Below are 17652 nucleotides of genomic sequence, written 5' to 3'. Positions count from 1 at the left end.
GCCCTCATTGTAATACAGGTAGGGTCTGCCCTGCTCATCTGCTTCTTTTCCCAGCTTCCCCATACCTCCTGTTTCCCACTTGCCACAACTTGGATGTTGTTTGTTGTTGTTGGGGGGTGGGGGGGGTGGTCCTTGTACTAGTAGCAGTCTTGTGAGTAGCCTGGCTGGTTTGATCAGGCCAGCCACTCTACTTGAGCCCTTTGCCCACCTTCCAACACAGCACTTCCCTTTTCAGGGTTAGCTCTTGCAGATTTCAGGGGGCTTATTGTGACTTTTACTGTCAGAGCCTAGCTCCCAGGACTCCAGCATGGCTTTGGCTTAAGTGGAAGCTAGGTGTCTAGCAACTTGGAACAGAGCAGTTCTGCACATGCAGAGAAGCTGAATCTTGGGTGCTTAAAAACACGACTTTAAGGTTAAAAGTTAGATGTCTAGCCAATTTAGTTGCTTCTGGGCTAAGGCAGCCACTGAGGATTTCTATTTTGCAGGGCACTGGGACAGGATGTACCCTAGAATTGCCATCACATCCTCTCTGGCCATGCCCTGCCTTGGTCCACTGATCAAGACTTCGGGTCTGGGGTTCAGCCTTGGTATACCAGTTTCTGCCTTGCAACTTGGGATATTTCCTAGCCCCTGTGATAGGAGGCACACCTCTATTCATGGTCTTCTCCACCCCTGTAGCCGCAATCCGGTCCTCTGATCACAGGTTCAAACTGAAGGAGAACAAACCAGCTGGTTCAAAGGAAAGCAAGTAGTCTGTTTCCTCAGGTAAATGCTGCCTGCAGACCTTACCTGCTTTGGAGCCTTCTCCCCAGCTTCCCTGGGTAGCTCAGATGCCTGTCTGTCTCTAACAGCACCCACAATCTCAAGAGCTCCTATCCCTGCTGTATGACCCAGGCAGGAGCTGCTGCCACACTGAGCAGGCTGCAGTATCAGAACCTGCTGGCAGTGTCTCAACTGATGCTGATCCCCGCCTGACGCAGCAGCAGCTCCTGCCTGGATCTATAGCTGAGCATTGAGGCTCCTGGTGCCAGCTCCTGGAGCAGCTTCAGCTGGGTTTAGGAGGGAAGGGGAGAGAGAGAGAGAAGAGAAGAGATAGAGAGATGCTGTTGCCTGCTTGGTGTGGTAGCAACTCCTGCTTGGGTCCACGGCTGACGCTGCTGGCAGGTTCCAGGTCAGGGCTCTGGGCGGGAGCTTCCACCGCACTGGGAGCGCGGTGGGTCAGCCATGGATGCTGCTGACAGGTACCATGCCTGAGCTCCTGATCCTGCCTGAGGTGTCCACAGCTGATGCCGCTGCTCACCTGCTGCAGCTGAAGCCGTGCCTGGGTCCACAGCTGATGCTGCTGGGCAGAAGCATTCCCACCTGTCTGCCCGGCACCATGCAGCAGTTGGAGCCGGCTGCTGCCTGTGGGCCAGATCCAGTGAGTTGGTGGCCAGACACCCACAGGCCAGATCAAATCCGTTGGCAAGCCAGATTCGGCCCATGGGGCCATATTTTGCCCACCCCTGCTCTAGGCTCTTGAAATAATAGTTTTCTATCCTAGAATTGGTTTGTGGTGTTTTTCTTATAAAGACTTCTGAATTTTATAAATCATAGAATCATAGAAAATAAGAGTTGAAAGGGACTTCAGGAGGTCATCTAGTCAAACTCCTTGCTCAAAACACGACCCATTCCCAACTAGATCATCCCAGCCAAGGCTTTGTCTAGCCAGGTCTTAAAAACCTCCAAGAATGGAGAGTCCGCTACCTCTGGGTAACCTGTTCCAGTGCTTTACCACCCTCCTAGTGAGAAAAATCTTCCTAATATCTAACCTAAACTTCACTTGCTGCACATGAGGAAGTGCTGTCCAGAGTAGAGACATTTGAGTGCCCAAGAAGTATATACTTGAATTGGTACGAAGATGTAACTAGAGTTTCTTTACTGCTGCAGATTTTGAGTAACCCATAGAGCAAAATTTGGTTTTCAGATCGAAAGCTGAATTTTCAATGTTGGCAAGTTAGAAAAAATAATTTTACTGGGGGGGGAAGAAAATTTGCTTTTGAAGATAAACAAAATGAAAATGAAACCATGAAAAGGGATTGTAATAGGTTATGACACCTCTTCAATAATTACTTCATTGCGTTAAAGTATTTATAAAATAATATAGCCGTGCCTTCTATCTTAACACAGTCCTTAATGATTGATTAATTCCACAAGTGAGCAAAACTGATACAGAAATTCCCAAATTTTGAAAACTTTTCCCAGAATTGTGATGTATCTGAAGGAACAGGAATTCACCTGTTTGAAATGTTCATTTTCTCCAACCATTGAGCTATTTATTTACTACAAGAAAAAGTGAGAACAACAGGAAAATGATGAAGTGACATCAAAGCTGTGAAAAAAATTGCTTGAATATTTTATACATCAAAACATACAGATTCTGATCAGTCAGAATTATATTCCATTAAAAAAAAAAAGTATTTTTCCCCAAAAAGACCAAGAAAAGACAAAATATTTTGCTCTAGCATGTCACAACAGGTTTCCATTTTTTTATTTGAACCAGTGTTTCATTTTTTAAAAATTGCCTTAAAGTTGTGTTTTGTTTTTAACTCTTTTGTATTTGCATTTCAGGTCAAACTAAACTTTCAACCCTAACCAAATTTATTTCAGGGTTTCTGTATAGCTCAGGAGTTAGCAGAACTCTAATGATGATACTTAACATATACCCATAGACTGTTTATTCCATAATAAGTCTGAAAACATCCACTTTTATAAAGAGAAAATAAGTTTATTAAACTTGCCTTTTCATCATTGAAATTAGAGATGGAAAAGGCAATTGACCATCTAGTCAAATCTCCCAAAGCAGTAGCTCTACCACTTGATCTTAGATGTGCTTTTCATCTTGATGCTGTTGGGATAAGTTAGGTGACTATATTATACATGACACAGGAAGAACAGGGAATGAAATTTTGTGTTTTGAAAAAAAAATCAGTTTAAATGTGATTTAATTGGAGCGAGCCAAGCTGGAGGAGGTATAATTATGTCAAGCAGAAGTATCTGTTCCTTCTCAAATTTTGTTTGCATCTTAGAAACTACTCATCTCACATTTAAGGTGGAGAAAAGCTGAATGTGAAAAACAGAACTCTAGTAATGCACTACTAACACTTGAGTATTCACCAAAAGAATGAGGTGCTGAAAAGAGGAAATAACATTTCAGTGATTGCTGGCAGCTGGTGCAGATTAGTAATTAGGCATACTCTGCAGGAACTGCTCCAGGAACTGGAACAGCACAGAGAGGAATTCACTGCTTTTCAGAAACAGAGCAGCAGCCTATCCCAGTATGGTGCTATCAGAGGCAGAGCACACCGATCTATACCAGCACCAGGAACAAGTGGAAAGCCATTTGCTGCATGTCAGCAGATGCAGTTCAGATCCCATGCATGTCCCCTTCCTCTCCTCCCACCATGGAGTGTAAATAATTGTGCATTTATAATGCAGCAGGATAGTGGAGATGGATCAAATAACTCTGTGTTTGGGTGAACTGAAGCCCTTGAGTATGCAGACATGGGTGCTAGAATGATTTGTAGCAGCTGCCATCCACAGCTGGGGAACCATTCAACAGCAGCTGTTGGAGCTTAGTGGCCCTAAATGACACAGACATTCCCAGTCTTCTCCCACTCCAAATGCACTGCTCATGAAAGGTCTTGCAGAGGGAAGAGCTCTGAGGCTAGGGACAGACATTCAAAAAGCTTGAGCCTGAAGTGATTCAACCTTTGTAGGTTAGTCTAACCTGGCTAGGCTGAACTGGTTTCCAACCATACAGACAATCCCTCTGGACTGAGGAAATTCAGGCACGTGCCTGCAGTGGCTCAGGCTCAGGCTGGAAGCCGGGGGCGCTAGAGCAGCCCTTACTTCCCTTGCAAAGCTGAGCTGAGGGGTGTGTGGCCAGGTCCCAGCAGGAGGCTCTGATTAGGGAGGGGTGTAACCCCCCAGCCTGCTTGTAGTCTCAGGCGTTTCCCAGCTCATTGCTCAAGGGGCGGGAGTGTTGCCAGCCCCCAGCTAGCACTGAGGCAAAGGGTGTGTGTGCAGTGAATGCATCTGTTGATGAAACTGAGCTTTTCAATCTCCCTCCCTGCTTCTGTATACTGTTTGCAGCAAACTGATAGGTGAGCAAGTAGGGGATGGGGGGCCTGATAAGTGTCACCCCTATCTCACTGTTTATCTTCCCATTAAGAAAACAGAGGGACATTGCCAGCTACCTGTTGATTCTGCCTGTTCACTCAGCACAGACCCAGCATGTGGTCTGTTAGCTAATACACAGATACCTTCTCTGCAAGGCAGTGGGGAGGGGGGAATTCCTGCTTAGCAGGAAGTGGTGAGTGGGGGTAGGGGAGTAAACAGCTCTTAAATAGCTTTTCCAAGAAAGGAAGTTAAGTTACCTGTTGAATAGCTCCAGAAAGCCTGTCTGCCTCTCATCTCCCACAGCACAGACTGTAGCCAGCATGTAGTCTGCTAGCAAATGCTGAGGTGTCTGTGAGGGATGGAGGAAATGCCTGCTTAGCACAGAGTGGCGGGGGGGAGCAGAAGGCAGGCAGATATCTGCAGAGACTGCCAAGCTTCAGCAAGGCAGCAGAGGGGAGGAGCCAGTCCTGCTGTGGAGCACAGACCCCCACCCAGCCAGAGAGCATGCCGGGATGCTGGGGGAGTCTGGTTTATCTTAAACTAGAAAGGGGCCTAGGACAGACATTGCATAAACGGTTTGAGCCAAATCAGTTCAGTCTGATACTACATTCAACCAGGTTTATCTCAAACTGGTTTCAGCCATTTTCAAACTTGTTTATGTGTAGTGTACATCTGTTCTGCTACAGGTTTAAACCAGTTTCTGATCACTTAAACCGGTTTATGTGTAATGTCCGTCTCTAGCCTGAATGTTGCAGGTGGTATGCACCCTGGTCATGACAGCCCTTCAATTAGCCCCCTTTCCTTTTACAGCAGGAACGTGCTGGTTCCCGGGACACAGTTTGCCACAGCCACAAAAGCTGGGGCTAGGATTACCGAGTCAGAATGAAGTCACTACAGCTGGTAAAGTAATCCAGCACCTAATATAATAAAACAAAGTACACTGAAAACAATAGCTTGAATGCCTGCTTTAATCATGGTAGTGTAGAATGATATTGTAGCCATGATGGCCCAGGAATTGTGAGGGGCAAAGATATTTTGGGGTCATGTTTTTATTGGACCAACTATATAGTTGGGATAAGAAGAACACCTTGCATTCAGAAGCTTTTGGACTTGATCCCAGCTATGCAGTTGGTCCAATAAAAAATTTCACACAAAAAAATCCTTGCTTCCTGCTCCCTGTCGTGTCATCTTTGTCATGTCATCACCACAGGCACAGTAATTGAATCTTTTTTTAAAAGGTGTATTTTCTACTGTGGTACTGTATAAAGATTAGGGCTGTGAGAAGCTTCGGTCCCTGATTCAATTTGGTGGAGGTTCAGCCCAATTAGGTGGCTGATTCTCCAAATCTGAATTGAATAAGAGGACCCTTTAATTTCTCTGAATCGATTCGGACAGATTCAGTGATTCAGACGTAGATACAGCTTTAAATGTTTTTTTCTACATACCTCTAGGTAGCAGGGGCTCATGAGTGCTGCAGTGCTGGGCCAGATGCAGAGTCTCACAGAAGCACAGGGGGCTCCGCAGTGCACTCAGCAGCACACGCGGAAGTGGGCCAGAAGCACTTCTGGGTCTACCGGGGAGCGTGCTGGGGACCCCTTGTGCCCCCCTGGCTCGGCGACTGGTGCCTTCTGGGCCTGGGGGTGGGGCACCCGGGATCCTCACATGGCTGATCACTTGGCTGGGGGAGTGCAGGGGGCCCCCCGGCAGACCCAGAAGTGGACCAGAAGTATGTCCGGCCCACTTCCTGGTTTGCTGCCGAGTATACTGGAGAGCCCCCTGTGCCGCTGTGGGACGCTCCATCCACCCCAGCACTGCAGCGATCATGAGCTGTGTTGCTACCTCGAGGTCTGTAGAAAAAAACTTTTAACGCTGTGCCTGTGTCCAAATCACTAATTCACCGAATCAACATCGAATCGTCAGATAAACAGATCGAATCACTATCCCTGATTCAGGCCGAATCCGAATTGAATAGGGTCCATTTCACACACCCCTAATAAAGATTAATATTGATTTTTTTCCAATTGTGTATATATGCTCTGGATTGCATTAGACCCTATTCTGTACCCATCTATTCTTGCATATTGTGCTTTTGGGAGGGTGTGAGAAATGATTGAGGTGTAGCATATTGGTGCACATATCGTCCGAGGGCAACAGAAGATTGGCTCCAGGTTTGCTACAGTGCTGGCACTGCATCTTTAGAACCTTAGGAACCTTCAGGATAGGAGGTAAACCGTTCAGTGGCTAGATGCCCTGATGTAAGGGTATTTTTGATCCTTTTACTCTTGACCACATTAATTTGAATAATGTGCTGAAGTTGCCCAGAAACATGAAGACACTGAATTCAAATTTAGTCTTGACAAGTTCATGGAGTACAAGGACCCACTTTTGTTTGCAGTCTTTGCCATTGATCAGGCACACAAACAGAATAACATGTTTGCCAAGGGAGATGGAAAGTTAGTTTTTCTAACAACTGAAGTACATTTGGGTACTGGAAGTTGACTTGGCCAGATGTTGCTTGAGTGACTGGGAAACTGGCACAGGCTTGCCAGCACAGCTGGAGAAAGAAGTTACAAAATTTCATAGTTGTGAAGAAATTAGCTTTAAAGTTGTAATTTTTCCTGTTACTGAGATTTGGAGAAAAAGATGATCTCCCTCTCTAAATATTCCTCTTGAGGAATTATAAAGCTGAGACCCTTTGTATATTAGAAATACTTGCTAATGACCACTTCAGTATTTTTTGTGAATGCTGCCTATTGCTATTACTTACTGAAACACCTAAAAAGAGCATGCCAAAACATCCAAGCTTAAATTTAGTTCAACAAAGGGCAATTTAGAACAACTCTTATAGCTCTGTGTAGAAAGAGCAGATGCATTATGAAAAGATAGATGAACTCTTCTGTTTTGTTTGGATGGAACAATTAATATGGGCACTGAAAACAATCTGTTAAGCTTGCCTGCAAGATTTGGCAGAGGCATCATATGAAGCACAGAGGTTACTAATGTCCTTGCTGCTGCTACTCTTATTAAATTGAATTCTATTCAGAGGATTGCACTTATGACTTAAAAATATACCTAGAGTAGAACTTATTGTGGGACTGCTATTTATCATAAAAAGAACAAGTAGATTGGGCACTGAAGAGGAGTTCAGTTTGGTCATTGGTTCTGGTACCATCTTTGTAAATTTTGCAGAAGCTCCTACTAAACAAAGTAAAACTTCTGCAGTTTGTTACAGGTGTGGTTTCTAAGCCAGGCGATGAAAAATGGAAAGAAACTGGCAAGTAATACAGGACTAATTAAAGTCATTGTACAATCATGTAACCATGAAATTTGGCAGTGGGGGAGCAGTGGCAATGTTAATTGTCAGAGCTTGGGTTGCCCCATGGCATTTCTTGATGCCACTGCTCCCTGTTTTTTGGACCTGAGGGGAGCCACACAGGCTGGATGACATCATCCCACTTTTCTGGATCTGATAGTATGCATAGCTGGTATACAGCCATGGCATTGGTGTCTGGCCCCAGACCAGGTACATGGTGTCAGTTCATGGACTGGATCTGGTGCATGGGATCAGTCTGTGCTCTGAATCCGGTCCACAGTCCTGGTCCCATGTTATGGATCTGGCCAGTGGACCAGCTGCATCCTGCTTATCCAGCCTGGGCACTGGAAAGTTTGAGCACCACTGGACTATGTTGATATGGAACCCCCAGAACCATCTTTCCAGCAATTTTTAAAAGATAATTAGGGGTGCACCAATAGATTTTTGGGGCTGATACAGATAGCGGATTTTTAAGGAGGCATGTTGGTTGATACTGATCTGATTTCTGATGTACAGTTCTTCAATTTGAAGAGCTGCATCCAGCTAGTAAGCCTGGTGTGTTGGAAGGTGAGGGAAGGAGTGTGGTGGGGTGGGGTGGGGTGGGGGGGCAGATCAAGGCCCCTGCAGTGAGGGAGGGAATGGAGCTGGGGTAGGGGCAGGCACTAACCAGCCGGGGTGGGGAGGGGTGCAGAACAGAGCTGCAAGTGGCTCGTCTGGGGGAACGTATGCCCCCTGGATCTGTGCAGCACGTGGCGGGCTGCAGCTGTGGGCTGTGACTGGGGCCGGGACAGGCATGGGATGGAAGTACGGCTCATCAGGGAGGCGTTGGAAAGGGGATGGGTGGCTCCCACCACTTTGCACAGCTTATTTGGTGCTCGTCTGGTGGCTCCTGCTGCTTGTCTGGGAGGGCACAGGCAGGGAGGGGCATGTGTCCCCTTATGTGCATGGGGTTGGGTGAGGCAGGCTGGCACCGGGCTGTTCCCGGCTGGGCAGATTTAGGAGCACACCCCTTTCCCATGACCTCCTGGATGAGCGGCAGCAGCCACGAGATAAGCACTGGGCGAGCCACATGCAGCAGTGGGAGCCGCCCCCTCTCTCTTCCTGGACTCCCCTGACAAGCCGTGCCTCCATCCTGCACCCGCCCTGGCCCCAGCTGGGCAGTCCCAGGCCCAACCCCACACCCTCCCTTACCACGGGGGCCTTGCTGCCCCCCCACACCCTTCCCCACTCCCCTTTCCCTTCTACCATACCAGACTTGCTAGCTGCACGCAGCATTCCATGCTGCTAACTGTGCTCCTCACTGCTGACGTGCTACGCTTGGGCTGTGCACACGCATGGACATATATCAGACAATTGTTGACTGCATCAGGCCAATTTTTCGATACAGAAAATTTTCTTTATATCGCTGCTGATCTGATATCAGACCAATGTATTGGTGCACCTCTAAAGTTAATCATCTTGCCATAATAGTACTATCATGCTTTCACATCTCTGTAGGCTTCTGTTATTCAATGAAATGCTTAAGATCTGTAAAGAGGATTTTACAAATATTTTTTGGGAGGTGAGAAAATGTGTTTAAAAGACTGGAGAAAACTGGCAGAATGTACCGAGATACTGACAGCTTTCCAGAATTGTCTTCAGAAAAGCTGCGATAACCAGATATGCAGAGGCAGGCATTTGTTTCCATTAGGTTGTTGTAGATGTAGGCCCATCAAAGAAAAATCTGCCCTCTGTGTAAAGTATACAGTGGTTGGTGGGTGAAAGAAAACAGAAAATATTAAATGTTTTATTATGCACTATTTTGAAACATAAAGTCTACTAACTTTCTGAGTTGTTGGAGATTTGGAATAAGGCTCCAGTTCATTGGTGTAAACAGGCAGTCTCCTGATGACGATCTGCAGAATTTTGTAATTTTGACATCTTTAAAAATTATTTTAAAATAATTTAGGAGAATATCTGAGCTGAATAAAGTAAAGCGTAACATAGGCTTGTGTGTGAGATTTTTTCCCCCCCAAAAAACTATTACATTTAGAAGAAAAAATAATGAAGTGACCTTTTTTGTTTCTTTAGGTGATACCTGTTCAACAGAGGCTAACAGACTACTTCCCCTCAGGAATTAGGGCCTCACCCTTCCTTACTGATTATTTGATTGACATTAACAAAGTTTTGTTAGCCATGGCTGACATAGAGCTATTGCTGAATGCACCAGAGCTCAATACTGGTGTCTATGAGGACTTCTCAACTCAGGAAGACTCACTGAAGGTACTGCAAACTTAATATCTGTTTTGAAAAAAGCACTAACAAAATGAGATGGGGGTGGGGGGGAGTTTCATAATGGATTTACATAGCGTTGTGATTCAATATATGCTGTGCAGTAAGTAATGAATGCATCCAGTGTGTTCCCACTGCAAATGTAGCTGAGTTTGCAATAGCCAATAGGGCTTTGTAGAAGCTGAAAGTGATCTCAGGGATCCTGGTTTTCTGTGTTTAAAAAGCCCAAATTCTTCGATTAAAACCCCCAAATTCTCGGATTAAAACCCCTCAAATCCAAATTTTCCCGCAATTAAATTTAAGCAATTTGGAAGTCTAACAGTACTTCAATCATTAAAATAAATTCTAAATACCTATTTATTTTGGCGTTAGATTTTGGTGTTTTTATCATGGAAAATCAGAGCTCCCCCTGCCCCCTTCGCTCACCAGGATGTGGGTCCAGCTGCAGCTGTATCTGTCTCCGCTGTCCCCCCTGCACTGCTTTGTGGCCCTGATCAGCCCTGCCCCTGCCCATACCGTTGCCCCTTACTCCCAAGCCACAGTCCCCCCGCTGCCATCCTGCTGCCTGTCACTCCCAACCTACAGACCTCCACCCCTGCTGGTGCCCCTCACTCCCTATTCACAGCCCCCTGCTCCCCTTAACCCTACCAGAGGGGACCCCCATCTGCCCCCTGCCCCTCCTAGCCCCATGTGGACTCAGAGAATGGTGGTCTGTGGGGGCGCAGCAGATGGCCTCCAGCATGAGGTGCATGCAGCGCACCTCATGCAGAAATAGAGCCAGCAGCTGGGACACCACGCGCTTCCCCACAATGCCAACTGGGGCTGCGGCAAGGCAGGAAGGACCAGCACTGTACTCCACAGCAGAAGACTGAAGCGAAGCATGTCTGTGGCCCGGGCCATGCTGCAGACAGCAGGAGGAGGGTGAGGGCCTCCAGGCAGTCTCTGTCCCGCTCGGGCTGGAGCATGGCAACTGTGGTGGCTCTGTTTATGCAGGTGGCAGTGGAGTGAGTCTGGATCCGGTGTAGGCTGAAGGAAGGAGGAGGAGGATGCCTGTGCACCCCCTGCCCCAGGCTGGGGCTCCTATGCTGCGCCAGTTGGTCTGGCCATGGCTCTCCCCACTTGGCAGTGTCTCTTGGCCACCCAGGCCCTGCCCCTGAGAGCACAGGCAGCCTGTGACACCGCTCACCTGGCCAAGCAGCTCTCCAGTGCCCCCAAAGGACCCCCTGCCCACTTTCCCCACTGGAGGAGCAGGTGCCTCTGGGCAGGCGCCACTGGCAACAGCATGGGGGTGGACTCACTGGTGGCACTGAGCACTGCCTCAGACCCCCTCTGCCCTGCCAAAACCCTGGAGCCAGGACTCCTTTTGACCTTTCCCCAGTGTTGGCAGGCACCTCTGCCTATCCCTCCCTCCACACACACAACCCATACTCCCTCCAGCCCCTTGGACATTCCCCAAGTCCTGGCTCTCCAAAACCCCCTGCCCATAGACTTAGTTGTATCTATCTCCTGGGGCTGCTCCTACCCCCCTGCTGTACACCAGCCACATATGTTTGCATGCACACATGCATGTGGTACCCCTGTCTCCAGTCACCCTCCTCCCACAGTCCCAAGCAGCCCCTTACAAGCTGCTAGCCTGCAGGAGGAGACCCGTAGTTTCCTGCGTTTTTCTCCTTTAAAGGGGAAAATTTGCATTTTTCCACAGTGAACGGAAAACCCACGTCCCTCGTGGTGATCTTTCAACGCTCATGTTTAATTTAAACAGATGAAGATAGAGCTAGTCATGTGCCTAACGTTAAGAATGTCTGTGTGTTCACACGTTTCTGACCAGGGATTGTACTGAGTAAAATATCTGAAAGCGTTGAAATCTTGTTTTAAATGCAAGTTCGGTGCTTAGCAATTGTTGCCTTTTGAACATTTTTTAAACTTCTGTAAGCTGTACCCAGCCTTCTTTAATTTTTTTGTTTTCACTCCCTTCTCCCTTATTCTTCTGTCCCGTGCACATGTTTTTGTGCTTTCTGATGTTCCCTGTTTTCTCCCTGTGTTTCTCTGATACTCCTGATAATCTTTTGTTACCAGCTTCCTTTCCCTTTATAACACTGGCTGCTAACAAAGGTAGTTAGGTTGTCTGTTTTGGCTGCTCCCAGATGCTTTTATACATGCCCTAGTGCTTCTTTGTAATTTCTTTGCAAAGGGCTGAAAAAGCAGCTGGGAACAAAAGGAAGTGTTCACAGCGTATGACTTAAAATCAGCTCTACACATATGAGCTCTACACATATCACAGTTTGAGGATTCCTTAACTGTGAGTTAGGCTAGGAACAGACATTGCATTTGTCCTAGGAGGAGTTGTACCTGTGTTTGTCCATGAACAGAAAAGTCCTGGAACTGGCATGTATACCCATCACCCTTCTGAGCACGGTTTAGTGACCACCTGAATGCTATGTTGCTTTTCTGCTATTGACTTGATGTAGTCCTAGGACAACTGTTCAGATGTACTTTACAATGTCCCAAGACAAACTGTTCACACTTATCCCATGAGCCTTTCTGGGACAACAGACATGGATATTTGAAAAATCATGGATATCTGAAAATGTTTTCTCTTGGGACAAATGCATTGTATGTTCATAGCCTTAGTTGCTTGGGGGAGCAAGGGAGAGCTAAAACTACTGAATTATTTCACTGAGAAAAACAGTAATCATTGTATATCCAGATATTCACAATTGTTTTAAAAATCAAGCATAGCTATGAGTTCATACTTTGTCAGCATTGGGCTTTCTTATTCTGTCTGCTGATAGTGATATCGCTGTCCTCTTAATCTCAATTTGCTGCATCTGGACACACTCTGAGGGAGAACTCCAGTGATGACCCAGTCCAAACTGTATTAGTATCATAGTGTAGGTAGCAATGTCCTGATCACTTTTTATTTTGATAATCTTGCACCTTTAAAATGCATTTAGAAGAAAAATAGCATGGCAGAAATGCATGGAATTCATGAATATTTTGAAATTGAAAATGAAAGAAGACAAGTCAATTCTGTTGTTTTATTTGTATGCCATTGTCTCTAGATAATGCAGAAGTCTCCCTACACTCCTCTTGTGGTGCATGGAATTGCAACTGCTTGGCCCAGTAATGTATTGTGTTTGGGCAGCATTTACTCTGAACATCCTTTTGCCATTTGAAGTTAAAAAAAATTCACATGGCTGTGTGTGTATATTGGAGATTGTAGAGAGAGTAGTTACACTACCCATTTTCGGATGAGACCTTCAATGTGGAGGGAGAGGAGGAGCTTGCTCACTCTCAGTCTCGCTTGCTTGCTTGCTCGTGTGTACGTGCTCTGTCTCTCTTTCCAGGATATTCCAGCAGCAATTTTTGTTTGATGGGAGGGGAGAAGGCAGGAAGTTAAGTTTCTATTAATGCTTATTGAATTAAACTGCATGTTCCTTAAGCTCCAAAGATGATCATCTGTGATGGCATATGTTAACTTTTTGAAAGGAGATGGCAGGGGAGTGGTTAAGATGGGGTGATTTGAAAATTGCTTTAATCTGAGATGTTGCTTTTATCTATTTACTGTTTTTCCCCCCCATGGTAGCCAAATTCTTTTTGTTTCTCATTCTTGAAATGGCAATATTCATAATTTTTAGTTGATTTTTTTTCTTTTCTCCTGCTAGTGTCACCCTTACTAATGACTTTGCTTTATTACTGTGCTTTGTAGAATATAAAAGATATTTTGGACAAACTTGGGGATCAGATTGCAGTCATTCATGAAAAACAACCTGATGTTATGTTAGAAGCATCTGGACCTGAAGCTATACAAATAGGTGATGCACTAACCCAACTGAATGCTGAATGGGACAGAATTAATAGGATGTACAATGATCATAAGTGGTAAGTCCCGTTTGCATTAAAAGAGTTATGTTCTAAACAAAGTTGCTTGTCTCTTTTTTTTGATAGACTCTACATGTTAGAATGAAGCATTCATAATACAGGTTAAGTTGCATGTATTTTTCTTTTAGAAATCCTGAATCGAGAGCATCATTTAACAGTTTCATCATTTAACAGTTTCTACTTTAACTTTTAAAAAGTAAAAGTAATAGCTGTTTGTTATGATTGGTGCACAGTTAAAATAATGATGCACTATGCAGCATGCACTGACTACTTCCATTGTCATTAGAAAAATGGTATAATTCAGGAAGCTACCATAAAGCAAGTAGAAAGGGGTGTAATTCTGCAGTCATATACTTTCACTTTTGTGATTGTACTGTGAATAGGCTAATATTAACGCACTGAAAGGGCTTCTTACTGTAGTTACAACGTTTGAAAGGTAGTGTGTTATTTACTGTGGCAGTCAGATATCAGTCACAGAAAAAAAATTGAAGACATTTAGATAGCGTGCCCTCCGTTTTACCCTTCCACCAATCAATGTGTGTTGGGATGGCTTTGTGCTTTCTCCGTGTTCTTGTTACTTGTTCTATTATGTTGCCAGATCCAGTGTACAGGCACACATATATTGATCATCCTTTCTATCTCATTTATATCTAGAAAGGACATAGTAGTCTTCCAAAATCTTCTTTTCTGCCCCTCCTTTATTGGTGTGTGGGTTTTTGGTGATTTTAATTAAAATATCTTCCTATTCTTGTCCTTTGGTAAACTTTTGTCCTTCAGTCAATAAAATTCCATTTACTTAACAATTAAGCAGCCAAGGCTGACCAAAAGTTTAGTCTCCCTGTTGAAAAAGATAAATGTATCAAAGAATAAGTTAAATTAAACATTTATGATTAACTGGAAAAACGCAACAGATTGCCTTCCTAGCTGGATCACTGAATGTAAATTAATTTCTGAACTTTATAAAATTTTTAAAGCTTTGCATCTTAATTAAAATATAATTGGACAGGCTTTTCATACAAAAAGGGCAATCAGACTGGTAATTTAAACTAAATGCTTTGTAACTTTATCAAATCTTTTCAAAGTACTACAATATTTAATAAAAATCTTATTTTAATAAATAGGATAATGTTAATATGAACTTTCTTAGTGTATTGGGGCAAAGATTTTTAATTCCTTTACATCCTTGAAAAGTGGTTTTGTTTTTTGTTTTTTTGTTTTTTTGTTTTTTTTTTCTTGAACATATATTTTTGCCCCATTCATACAGGGAAGGCTAGAAGAGTGTATGATTCATTCATTGTCTTTGATCTCATCTTCCATTCTCTGTTTACCAAAAGGCCAAGATGGCCTGGTTGTTGGCCTTAGTAATTTTTATTTTCAGAAGCATTAAGAGCAATTCAATTTGTAAAAGAGAAACAACTAGCTACTTAAGCCCTGAAGAAGGGCCCTGATGTACCTGTGCACATTGTTAAAGCACTCTAGCATATATTAAACCTTCTGCCAGACCCTGGACAAGGGTTGGGTGTAAATTTAGGGGTTTAACATCAACCATAGAAAAAATGTTTGACTGTCAGTAAAAAGGTTGGAGATTATCAGTTAAAAAAAATTTGCAAACCTGATTGACTGACTGCTACAATGGTTTCGCACCCTGCTGTTCCCACTGCAAAAGTCCCCTACTCACCCATACATACTACTTTGCCCTGATGCCCCTGGCTGCACCCTGTACCCTGATGCCTCCCTGGCCTTACCCCCACCCTCACTGGCTCTGCTCCTGTGTCTCATCCTGGACCCCCAGAGAAACACCACTGTCTTAGTACCTGCAAGGCAAGCAGTGTTACAGGTAGATGGGATGCAGCAGCAGCAGCACATGGCTAGGGGAGGGAGCTATAGAGACTCCTGTGAGCAACAAAGCCCTAACAGGAACTTTTACCAGGGTGCTGTACTCCTGCTCAGATACCAGGTGGCGCTGCTCTGCCCTCTGTCTTAGTGTTTTGCATCCAGCTTTCTTCTGGTGATGGAGCTTCTTTCAAGTTCTGGTGGTTTAGATTTTTTTGGATGGCTCAATATTTTTTATGGATTTTATGAATAGGCATTTTTAGCCTTGGTTTTTCTACCGTCTGTCCATAAATTTACCAACCATTGGCAAGACAGGTGTGGGTAAGAGTGCTTCCATGCTGGCCATATTATGTTCCAAATATATATATATTTGGAACATAAAATAAAGCTATGGATTAATTGCCATCAAAAGATTCAACAAAATGAAAAATTAGCTTAGAGTCTAATGAGCACATTCAATACATTCGCAAAACTCACTGTAAAAGTTGAAACACAATGCCTTTGAAATAGAATAATAGACAATTAGGGTAGGAGGAGATCTCAGGAGGTCCTGTAGTTCAACCCCCTGCTCAAAGCAGGATCATCCCCAACTAGATCATCCCAGCCAAGACTTAGTTTAGCCGGGTCTTAAAAACCTCCAAGGCTGGAGATTCCACAGCTTCTCTGGGTAACCTGCTTCAGTATTTTACTGTTCTTCTAGTGAGAAGGTTCTTCCTAATATCTAACCCAAACTTCCCTTGCTGCAACTTGACACCGTTGCTCCTTGTTCGTCATCTGTCACCACTGAGAACAGTCTAGCTCCATCCCCTTTGGAAGTACTCTTCAGGTAGCTGAAAGCTGCTAATTAAATCTCTTCTCAAATTTAGAGAGAAATCCTAATACTTGGTCTGAAATTGTTTTATCTACTGATCAGAGAAATTCTAGAATTTCTAAATTCAGTACAGAATACTAGACAATTAGAATGTTGGTAAAACTGTATGGTGAAAAATGAAAATAGAAAATTCGAGAGGCAGTTTAATTTTGATTTATATAATGAGCAATCTGAAGTACAAAGTGTCCCCTTTTGTAAAACAGTCTGTGTAAATCTGTGGTCTGTCTGAGAATTACAGATGGTCATAATTTTTGTGATAGGAGAATAAAAGCAAAACTAGTTCCATGCTGACAGTTTACATTCATTAATGGAAATGTTATTTTACGTTTAAAAAAGTTGGTATTTTAAAAAGTTGTTCATAAAAAACAAAGAATAAGGACTGCCACTTATTTATGGAGCAAATAAGGTATTTCAAATAAAATGGTATTATTTGAGATGCCATTTAAAAATTAAGTAAGTTACACTAGATATTTTCATGACTAATGTGCTTACTACTTAAGTCTCTATAAAAGCACACTGGCAATAAAGGAGAGTTAATCCCAGGGTCATCTTGTTATTTCCATCAAGAAACAGGAAATGTTCAATAGAAACTTGCAGCATGTGACGTGCTTCATAGTCACAGGGCAGGCTACCCAGGGGGAAAAAAGCACTATGGGAACTTGCTCTGCCAATACTCATCAGGAAGGAGAGCTGGAGGCTGCTGGCAAGGGCTGTCATTCCCCCCCCCCCTTTCATCTGTGCTGTTAATGAGAAGTAAGCTCTGAGTTCACTAGCTGAGCTCCTTTGGGGTGAAGTAAGTGCTCACCTGACTCTTGCATAAAGCAGGGGAGACCCATATGAAAGGTGGAGGGGGAAGGAACAGCAGGGCTTGAACTCTCTTAGATGAGAATCTCCTATATGAGATTTTTTTGTGTATGAATTTTTCCTCTCTTCCCATCTTGTCTGTGCTCAGTTTGAGAACAAATGCTCTCCACAACCTTGATTTCTATTGGGAGGAAGTAAAGTATGGCATTTTGAAGTGTGTTTACACTCTGGTTTTAACAGGGAAGAGGTGCTAAATAGCTCTTTAAAGAAGCAGCTTTGAAGTCTGGCTGGGGAAAATTATGACTTCTGCAGAGGCACCCTATAGCAGCAGAGATCAGCATGAGTCATGGGAAGTCCCCTGGCAGGTAGCACCTAGGGAGAATGCTGTCCACACTGGGACATAGGACAAACACTATCGCCTATGTGTAACTTGCCACATGTTCAAACAAGTTGCAAAGATATTCTGCATTTAGCAAGTAACATATTTAAAGATGAATTGTCATTTTTGTAGCTCTTT

General features: G+C 44.2%; 1 protein-coding gene across 9 annotated transcripts in view; it reads left to right on the top strand.

Moving 5' to 3' along the window:
- The window catches only part of UTRN (utrophin), a 580332-nt gene that overhangs the window by 214301 nt on the left and 348379 nt on the right, over nucleotides 1-17652 (top strand). For all 9 annotated transcript variants that reach the window (XM_025204844.1, XM_025204843.1, XM_025204842.1 and 6 more), the window contains 2 exons: nucleotides 9545-9736; nucleotides 13455-13627. In XM_025204844.1, the coding sequence (XP_025060629.1) occupies nucleotides 9545-9736; nucleotides 13455-13627 (365 nt within the window). The remainder of the gene's footprint in view (nucleotides 1-9544; nucleotides 9737-13454; nucleotides 13628-17652) is intronic.

Source organism: Alligator sinensis, unplaced genomic scaffold (assembly GCF_000455745.1).
Source record: "Alligator sinensis unplaced genomic scaffold, ASM45574v1 scaffold153_1, whole genome shotgun sequence".
In the NCBI taxonomy this organism is placed as follows: domain Eukaryota; kingdom Metazoa; phylum Chordata; order Crocodylia; family Alligatoridae; genus Alligator; species Alligator sinensis.
This window is presented reverse-complemented; position numbering and strand designations above follow the sequence as displayed.